Raw genomic sequence first — 10,326 nt, forward strand, 5'->3', positions numbered from 1 at the left:
TGGGGAGAAGGATCCTGGCCGCCTCCCCCATGGCCCCGCTGCCACCCAGACTGGCTTGCACAGTGGGCCTCACTCTTGCCTGCTCTTCTGGGCAATGGCACTGAGAAGAGGGTTCAACCAAAGCTGGCCTGGGTCCCAGGCCCCTGGGTGGCTCCTCCAACCTGGCTGGGCCGAGTCTGAGCTGAGCGAAACTTCTGTCAGCCTTTCAGCCCCACTGAGGAGAACATGCAGAAGCAATCAGTTCCAGAAAAATAAAGAAAGCCTTAATCCTCAAGCCCCCTTTGGCCTGAAGAAAAAGCAGAGATCAGCGAATGGTCTCAGGGAAGCAGGTAACCCCATCAATAGCCTCCACCCGTGATTCCAAGACTGCAAAAGAGGTAAATAAAGTCAAAGGCTGGCAGGCAGCCCAAGCCAGAGGGAAGTCATCAGCTCCCACCTCCCTGGTGGGCCCCAGAAGGAAATCACTCACAGTCTCTACCTGCTGCCCCTCACCAGAAACAGTCTCTCTTGCTAACGTGTTCACTGTGAGGGCCAGGGATGGCCCATCTCATGTTTTCTTCTGTCTTCCACAGGCTGAGCCTGTTGGTGATACTCAGTGAAGACTTGCCAAACAGAAAAGCTCCTACGCTGAGAGGACTTGAGAGAAACCAGAAGCTCTGCCCCTTACCCAGCCTGCTGTTCTGTACTCTAGGGAAAGAGGAGCAAGTGTTCAGGGAAGTGAGGAGAAGGTAGGAGGTGCTCAGGGGCTGCAGCAGACCCTGGGGACTAACCATTTCCATCCTTCCCACCTCTTATCTCCTGCCCCGTGGCCCATACCTTTCCTTCTTGGGGCTCGCTGCAGGGTGTCTACGGGGAGTGGACACCCGCGTGCTCTGGCTACAATCGGTGGTTTCATTTTGCTTCCGCCGAGTTCCAAGGCATGTGGTTTCCAGGCTTCTGCCAGGCGCTGGGCAACCCAGCCCTAGCCCAGATGCCAGCCCAAGCTCTGGGAATGGCAGACGCTAGGCCCCTCAGAAATAAAGAGCTGCGGGCAGGCTGGCTATCTCCCTGGCCCAGGGCAGCTGGAACCCCACAATTGGGAAAGCCAGTCCCAGAACCCCAGGAACACTCCGCAGGAAGGGCCTCAAGCAAACATCCCTAAGCAGCTGCCCCAGCTCCAAAGCCTCTCAACAATCCTAAAATGAGGTTCCCAATCCCTGGCCCCCTCCTTTTCTCCCTCTTTCCCCAACACAGAGAAGACAGCATCTCCCCCTGCTGGGGGGAGCTGGAAAGCCAGCCAGGAGGCGGGGCCCACTCCACAGGCCCACTCAGGATGCCCTCCTGGCCAGGGCTCAGCAGTGGCTCTTAAGCCACTGGCCTCCTACACTGGTGGACACGCCCAGCAACTCCAACACTCCTGTCAGCTCCCGCAGAGGTAGCTGCAAGGGAAACTCAGCCCGCCAGCGTCTGGAAAGGTAACCCAATAACTTCATCTATCCTGGGTTGCTTATCACATTTCCCTGCGAGGGAAAGAAACCCCAAACCTGGGAAAAATCCTCTCCAAGCCACCAACAGATGCCTCTCGGCAGCTTCAATTCCCATGGCCAAGAGTTAGACCCCAGCCCCACGGGAAGCACGGACTGGAGATGGCTCCTGGACAGGTCAGCGTCACAACTCAGAGGAAAGAAGCAGCTGGCACTACTGCCCGACATGGCTGAGCTTGCTGGGGTAGTGTTCAACCGAGATGCACGAGGGACAGATGAGGACCCAGGCCTCTCCTTTCCCTTCGCCATCCAGTCTCAGAGGGGGAAGCAAGAAGGCAGAGCCGGGCAGCCCACCCAGTCCAGCCCCTATGGGCTGAATGAGGGCAAGGGCAGAGGCAGGAATATCTGAGGGGGAACCGCAAACCCTGCAGGAAGGATGACGGGGAAGAAAATGTGGGGTGGTCTGGATTCCTCCCTCATGCTGCTTCCGTACAACCTGCGAATGGGTATTCATCCTAGGCCCTAATTGCCCTATCTCTAAAAGGAGAAATATCCACTCACCCCTACATAAAAAGATGGAGCGTATTATGGGCCATGGACGGATAAAGTTGAGCAAGATGGACCTTTAACACCTTGCAGAAGGAGACAGTCAAAGAGGAGGAAACAGCCATGACTCTGACCACACTGGCCCACGACCCTCCTGGGAAACTGCTGAGGGTCCAGCTCAGGCCACTAGAACACAGCCTCACAGGCACACATCCAGAAGCAGCTGCACATCAAGCTGCCTGGAGTCCCCCCAATAGACTATTTCTGGCAGCACTGGACAGGGTCCTAGAAGCAGAGAGGAACAGGAAATCTCAGAGTAAAAGACCCCAGATTAGCAATCTATCATATGAACGGCCCAAGAGGAAGAGAGGCAGTCTACCTGAACTCAGAGGAGAGCCGAGACTCCTCTACCCACGCCACCCCACTCCCACCCAACACCACGCACCCATACACGGAGGTTAAGGCCCAGTGCCCTTGTAAACCTCCACTAAGAAAAAAGTGTGGAACACAAACATTCCACCAAGTAAAGAAGCCACCACCACAAAAAGGAAGCTGGGCATTCTGCTATAGTAAAGAAATTCCTCCAACTTCATCTCAGACTGGCGAGAGAGAGATTCAGGGATACACACTGCCCCTTCAGGCCCGCCTGTCTTGGCCAGCAGGGGAAGGCGGAGGTGGAGCTGAATACCCCTAAGTTGAGAGGGCAAGCATGGGGGGCAGAGTAGGACCCATTGCCTTCCCAGGACCAGGCCGGACCATCAATCCATCAATTCCCAGGTCCACCTCATGGGCCTTTTCTTGCAACACCTCTCCACTCCTGACCCCCTCATTCCCTTATAGATCAGACAGTAAAGGTCAGCTGGCCTGGAAGGGAAACCCACACAGCCCATTGCATCCAAAGCTACCCCAGGGTGCTCTTCTCCAACCTCCCAGCTCTTACCCGACTCGTTGGGAGAGTTCATGCCGGCTCTGGGCCTGCAGGAAGCTGGCGTTGGGGGCTGGGACGGGAGGGGGTGGAGCTGCGGTGATGTCAAGAGAGACAGACGATAACAGACAGACGGACGGGACGGGAGCCCGGGGCCGCCGTGCCTCTAATGCCCATCCGAGGCCATCCTTCGGGGCGAGGCAGTCAGGCACTCAGAACGGCATCCCTGGGGAGAGATGGAGCAGGGTTAGAGGCCCCTAACTCAGGAATCTGAGAGTCGAAGGAGACCTTGGAGCTTGTCAGTTTATACCTGGGGATGAGAGGGATGAGAGGGATGAGAGGGAGGGATACCTGCCCACAGCCACAGAGGAAATCAGCAGAACTGGATAGACCCTGGTTTCTTTCTTTTTCTTCTTTTTTTTGAGACGGAGCTCCGCTCACTGCAAGCTCCGCCTCCCGGGTTCACGCCATTCTCCTGCCTCAGCCTCCCGAGTAGCTAGGACTACAGGCGCCCACCACCTCGCCCGGCTAGTTTTTTGTATTTTTTAGTAGAGATGGGGTTTCACCGGGTTAGCCAGGATGGTCTCAATCTCCTGACCTCGTGATCCGCCCGTCTCGGCCTCCCAAAGTGCTGGGATCACAGGCTTGAGCCACCGCGCCCGGCCAGACCCTGGTTTCTTATCTTACTAACTGATGAGGCTCCCAGAGCCCAAGGGATAGGAAATGGCTATGGTGGTCAAACCCAACAGACCCCTTTTCAGGTGAGTGTCTACTGCCAGGTGGGGAGACCCTATAGACTCCCAACAGTGCCTGCCATGGTACTAGGTATGCACCAAAGGAGAAAGTGCAGGGGGCTTCTGATCTCTATCCATAGCAGTGGGGAGATGCAGGGCTGATCTAGAGTCCCTGGCAGAAATTAAGGGAGAAACTGGTATCCCAGCCTCTAAAGCCTAAGCTGGGACTTCTAGGGGTCTTCTCCCGACTTTCTGATCCTTGTGCCACCCAACTCTGGAAATATGGATGTATTTCCGTTTTGGTCTCGCCCAGTTCGACAACAGACCAGGACAATAGCTTCTCTTTCCAGGAACTGAGAAAATCAGAGACCTCTCCATTCCAAATCTAGTACCCCTGGCCTGGCAGGTGCAGGGCCCAAGCCCAAGGCTTTGTGTATATCGTACAGGTTGTGCTCTGTGTAAGGAGGTCTGGCCCAGGGAGGTATAAAATCCAGCCTGTGCCCTGCCTGCCAAGCCATGGCCTGACATGCTGAGTCCACCCAAAACAAGGGACAATTTTTTCCCAGTTTGTACAAAAGCAACAAAAGGCCCAGCGGTAACCCTGCTGAGGCCAGCATAGTAAAGGAGGAGGTATTACAGGACCATGGCTTTGCCAACCCATGCCCACTCCTCCAGCTCTCCCCCACAGTTAGTCCTCAAGCCTCAGACACTATGCACACAGCCACCTGGCCCATCCCTTAACAGCCCACGATCCACCCCAGACATGATCTCATTCATTTGCTTCCAAATGAAGGCAGGCCTTCCAATACCCAATGAAAGCAAGGTAGAAGGAAGCCATCAGAGGAGGCTGTGAGCTGCTGCGAGTTTAAGCCCTAACTCTGCTCCCCAAGCCTCGAACCAGCAATCAGCTCTGCCCAACCTAGACAGCCCCACCTCCTGGCAGGATTAATTCTCAGTAAGCCTTGCATTCTCATCAGATTCCCAAGGGTGGGGTCCATTTGGAGTCCAGAAGCCAGCTAAGGCAGAAACACAAGAACGTGAATACACATGCGCATGCGAGCGCGCGCGCGCGCGCGCGCATGCACACATGAGACCTTGAGGTCCCAGGCTTGCTGCTATCTGCTCTTGCCCATAGGGCTTGGACTCTATGGCTGGAGAAAGGTACACTCAGATTGGGGGGCAGAGTTGAAGGGGCTAAATTGCTCCTGACAGGCACAGGTATGGGATTAGGACAAAAAAGGCTACACAGGCAGGGCTGAGGCCAAGCTCAGGAACGTGGCACGTAGGGCTGCTGGTCCTCTGGCAGGGCCCATGGGGGCAGGCAGTTCGGCCTGCGCCCACACCAGGGCTGGCGCCCAGTCCCGCTCACACCCTTTCCCGTGGGCTGGGGAACACAGGTTCAGAAATTCCCACGATTCCCAGAAGCCTGAGTAGCCCAGCCCATCTCCACATTGAGAGGCACCTCCACAACAAGGTGCTCAGAAGGGGCACAGCCCCAAGCGGCACAGAAACCAGATTAAGCTTAGCCCCCAGCCCCCATCATCCTAAGCCACCCACTGTCTCTCTGGGTCTTAAAGGCGCTGATCCTCACCCCTGAGGCAGAAGAGGAAGGGAGTAGCTCTTTGAACTCATGGTGGGCTCAGGACTCAGGTACATCTACTCCTCCCTCTCCTATAAAATTCAGCAAGATCCCTGGGCCCCTGTCCACCTGTAAAGAGTGTCTGCCAACACCCCCATCAAGTCTCCCAAGTGAACCAGAGCCACAGGCTGGGCCTCCCTGAGAAACAAAGCAGTGTTCACGGTCTGATTGGGACAAGCACAGATTCTTGTCTGGGGTGGGGCATGAAGGGGAGAAGGGGAGTCTGATGTTTAAAACCTGAGCTGTTTGTTCCCACATCTGCCAGAGAAATCCGTTGGGTCTCAGTGGGCAGTCAGGGACCAGGAGCTGTGTCCCAGATGACCTAACACTTGGATGCCAAACCAGGGAGCGGCCCAACTTCCAGGACATCATAAGTAGACAGACCCCTTGCCCACCCCAAGCGTCCTGCCCCACTACCTCACACCAACTCTTTCTTCCAGACAGACCCCTACCCTACTCCAGGATCCAAAACCACCTCCCACATCCAGCCAAGACAGCTGGGCTAGGATGAATGAAGGAAACGGGCTGCATCTCACCCTACAAGCTCAGGGCTGAGCCTGGGGAAGTAGGGCGGAAACCCCAAACTCTGGCAAAGGGTGGGAGGAGGAGGACAGACAAGTGAGGGGCACATGGTACAATGCAATGCTCCAAAGGCCATAGGTTCACAATGTTACCCTGTAGCGATCTTGTCGCTCGAACAACTCCCTCAAAATTACTGGGGAGTCAGGTGTCCCTTGGAGACCCTCTCTGGAACCTGGACTCCAGTACCACCATGCAATCCCCTCCCAACACACCTGCTCTGGCCCCAGGCCAGGGCACCCCCTAGGTCATAGGTGACAGGGTCAAGCAGTGTGAACCAAGTCTTGGGAGTCTGAGATTGTTTCACTCTACCTCAACAACCTCATCAAAAAGTTACAAACCGGCCAGGCACGGTGGCTCACGCCTGTAATCCCAGCACTTTGGGAGGCCAAGGCGGGCGGATCACCTGAGGTCAGGAGTTCCAGACCAGCCTGATCAAAATGGAGAAACCCTGTCTCTACTAAAAAAAATACAAAATTGGCCAGGCATAGTGGTGCATGCCTGTAATCCCAGCTACTCAGGAGGCTGAGGCAGGAGAATTACTTGAACTCGGAGGCAGAGGTTGTGGTGAGCCAAGATTGCGCCACTGCACTCCAGCCTAGGCAATAAGAGTGAAATTGCGTCTCAAAAAAAAAAAAAAAAGTTACAAGCCAAGACATCCCACCCAAAGGTCAAAGGTACTAGGGACTTATCTTGACCCTTCCTGACCATGGCCACAGCCTACCACTTTCCTCAGCCTCCGAGAGCTTCTGTTGCCTAGTGCCTCCCTCAAGCTATGCCAACAGAAACCCAGAAGGATCAGAGCCATGAAGGGTGGCAGAGTCGGATGTCCAGGCCCCAAACCAGGGAAAGGGGGAGGGTGACAGGGAAGGAAAAAAGGCACCAGGCTGACAAATTCATTTTTGCAATCGGCCCATTTCTGTTTGTCTGCTCAGACGCAGCTCCAGGCATCTGCACAAGCCAGATGGAGGAGGCTGCTATTTCTAGAAAAAAAAAAAAAAAAAAAGAGGGGGGGTGGTGAGAGGGGAGGAAGGGAGGAGGCGGAGGCAGAGGGCAGAAGACAGGGTCTGTTTGCCCTAAAACCTCAGGCAGAATGATACCCTCTTCCCAGCACTACCAGACAGGGTCCCCATTCAAGAAAGGGCTGGGGCTGGGCCTGGGGTGAGGTAGGATGGGGAAGAAGAAAGGCAGAGAAAGTTTAATTAGCTAAAGTCGGCTACAATAGGCCCCCTCACCGGCTGCATCAGGTTTTCATTCATGAGCAAGCTACAGTGCTCCAAAAATGCCAAGAACCACCCCCCCCTTGCTGTCTCCCCCTCCCCCCACCACCGCCACCAACAGGAGTGCGTCCTCTAGCAGGCTGGCTGAGCCTGATGCTGTGTTCCAGACATCCCTCCTCAAAGGGATGTGAGTAGGAAGAATTAATTATTAAAGAGCAGCTGGTACTTCAGCACCGACCGCGCTACCCCCAGCTCCTATAGCTGATTCCCCTCCCCCACTATGCGGGAACACAAATGACACCCCCCAACATTCCCAGGCCCCATTTCTAAACACACAGTTAAGATGCCACCCCTAGAGAGGGGAAAGCAAACCTTTGTCTCTGCAGCTACTTGGGGTGGGTGGGGCATGTGAAACTGCTGCCCCCCTCCAAATTACACGATCCAGCCAAAGTAGGAGGATATACTGGAGAAGGGGACGCTGGCACAGAACTAACATTTCCTCCATCCTTGCCCCCAAGTAACCCGCACCTGAGATCTGTCTCTCTGGTCTCCGGCATGCCCACATTCCCAGGACAGAGTGGAGATGCTGGGAGCCCATTTCTCTAACTCAGAGAGACCCCTACTGCCTTGTCAAGAAAGCCCAGATCCAAGTTCAAGTGAAGAGAAGGCAAAGAGAGGAGTCAAGAAAAGAGGAAGGACACAAACCAAGATCTCCCCAAGCTTTGTGTTTAGGAAGGGAGAGGAAGGAGGGAAGACTGGAATGAAGAAGCAGGCAGTCCCCAACATGGCTCATCCACCATCCAGCCCAGCCAGCCCAGCCTAGCCCAGCATCTCAACAGCCAGCATCGGCTCAGGGTGCCTAGGACTTGGGAGACTGAAGACCATCCCTGCCTGCCTACATCCTCTGAACCTAAGAGGAGGCCGAAGGCAGGACCCAGACCCAGACTGCAATCCTGCAAGGCAATCTGGCCAGGGGTCCCTCTGACCAAGACTCCTGGATCTCACCCTCCCCCCAACCTCCTTTTGTTCCCATAATCTGGCTCCATCCTCCCCTCCCAGTTGGACACTGAACCAAATCATCACCACCTACCCAACCTCCAAATCTAATTCCAGGTCCCAAAAGCATGGTAGTCACTGACAAGAGTGATGGGTCCCTTTTGCACCCTCCTAAAAGCAATGCAGCTGTTACCTTTCCTCTTTAGGGACACACCTCATCTCAGAAGGGGTATCAGTCAGGGATATCAGGTGGTTATCTCCTCTCCCAAAGGAAGCACCCAACCTCTCCACTCCAGCAGCCCCCACCAGGCTCCCAGATTAATTAATTACACCCAGCCACTTCTCATCTTCCCCAGGGCCCCAGGGAAGGGTGGGGTGGAGAAGGTGACTCCCCCAAGTTAACAAGACACTGGTAGTGCTCCCGCTTCCTTGAGATACAGACCCGGGATGAAAAATGGGGGGCATCCACCCCAGACAAGAAGGGGTTGGGGGAGAGCTCCATTTCATCTCCTCGCTCTCGTATCCTGGCTCCAGGGTGTCAGACAGGAGAAGAGGGTGGAAACAAACGCAGTAACGCCTCAGAAGAGACGGGGTGAGAATAATGGAGAGAGAAGTAAGGTGGACTCAGCAGTCCCCCTCCTCATGCACACAAGTCAAGGACATAAAATCAAGGATGCGTTCGTAGCTATGGAGAGAAGCGCTGTGGGTGGGCAGCACACCTCACCTCAGAGTACCAAGAAAGGGGTGTCCAGCGAAGAGGGGTCTGCACAGAATCCGGGTGCAGGGCTCAAATGGCTCTGCAACGCAACATGCGCCGCCAGGGAAGGGGCAAATCTGACAACACCGGCCGGTCTCCGAGCCATTTGCGGGCGCGGGAAGGCGGGCCCCTCCCTTACCTGCAGGGAAGGCGCCCCTGTCTGGGAGGGGCAGGGAGGGGCGCGCGCAGCAACCCCGATGCCCAGCTCCCGGGCTGGCGACGCTCCCGAGGAGCGCCGGCTGGCACCCGGGCCCAGGAGGAAGGAAGGGGGGCGCGGAGCTCGGCGCGCGCGCTGGGAGCCTAAGGACAGAGACGGAAGGCGGAGGGGGCGCCGCCTCGCGTCCCGGGGGCCGGGAAGACGGGGTCTGGGCCGGGGCGGCGCGCTCACCCGCTGCGGCTCGAGCTCCGGCTTCGCGGGCGGCGGCGGCAGCAGCGGCGGCGGCAGCGACGGCAGCGCCTCCTCGACGGCTCCTCCATCTTTGCGGCGGCTCCTCCGGCTCCGCTCGCCGCCGCCACCAACAACAACATTCGGAGACGTCACTCCCGTCACGTGACCCGACCCGAAGCTAAAAATAGACCCAGACCCCCCCCCCCTCCCGCCCCATCCCCGCAGCCACCACCAACCCCTCCCCTGCCTCTCGGCCCTCCCCGCCGGGCGGGGCCAGCGACGCCATCGTGACAGCTCCTTAAAGGGCCAGTGCCCAGCATAGAGTTGGGCTGAGACGGGATGGAAGGGAAGGGATAGGAACCCAGCGAGTAGGAGTGGAAGGGTCGTTGCAGGGGCCGAGTGTGGATGCTGGGACTCAACCTTTGGGTTGTACAAGTTTCCTCCTTGCGCTTCCCGGACTTCCTTTTCAAACCGTGGATGGTGCAATCGTTGCCTGCCTAAGCTGCTCCCCTAACACGCCCTCCCGCGGTCGGGGAGGGGACCTGGGGATGAATTCCCAGGGGCTGGGAGTGCCACCGCAGCGGCTGCAGCCGGGCCTGGCTGGGGGTTGATGGTTCGGACAGGTCTCGAACTCGCCATCTCTGACCGCACACACTGCATCCGTGCCAGGGAAAGAAACGCCTGGGAGAGGCCAGGGTATGGCTGTAACAGTCCAAGGCCTTCAAAAAGGCAGACCAGCAGACCAGGAGCCGGAAAGACTTCCCTGACTTTGGTGCTATCCACGTCACATCTCCCCTTGGTACACAGTATGAACATGTTGAATTAGACCTAGACAATTTGTCAATGACCCAGCAATTCCACTAACAAAAATGTATTCCAAAAAAATAAACTTTGTTATGTTAAAAAATGAACATGAGATCGTGTGTAATGATGTGAAAAGTTGAAAACAACCGAAATATCCATCAATAGGGAATTGGCAAACAAAGCAGGAGACATTGATTCAGTAAAATATTATCCAGATATTAAGTTTTATAGGGGACGGGACTTGGTGGCTCATGCCCGTAATCCCAGCGCTTTGG

General features: G+C 56.1%; 1 protein-coding gene across 7 annotated transcripts in view; it reads right to left on the reverse strand.

Annotated features, from left to right (window-relative positions):
- HDAC5 (histone deacetylase 5) overlaps positions 1-9,409 on the reverse strand; it is a 47,981-nt gene extending 38,572 nt beyond the window's left edge. For 3 of the 7 annotated variants that reach the window (XM_025362128.1, XM_025362130.1, XM_025362125.1), the window contains exons 1-2: positions 9,248-9,409; positions 2,950-3,160 (exon numbers count right to left, since the gene is read on the reverse strand). In XM_025362128.1, coding sequence (XP_025217913.1) covers positions 2,950-2,971 — 22 coding nt within the window. In that variant the 5' untranslated portion in view covers positions 2,972-3,160; positions 9,248-9,409. Of the gene's footprint in view, positions 1-2,949; positions 3,161-8,998 lie in introns of all 7 variants that reach the window. The other 4 variants (XM_025362127.1, XM_025362124.1, XM_025362126.1 and 1 more) reach the window with 3 other exon arrangements.
- Positions 9,410-10,326: the final 917 nt, after the last annotated feature.

Source organism: Theropithecus gelada, chromosome 16 (genome assembly GCF_003255815.1).
Source record: "Theropithecus gelada isolate Dixy chromosome 16, Tgel_1.0, whole genome shotgun sequence".
Taxonomy (NCBI): Eukaryota; Metazoa; Chordata; class Mammalia; order Primates; family Cercopithecidae; genus Theropithecus; species Theropithecus gelada.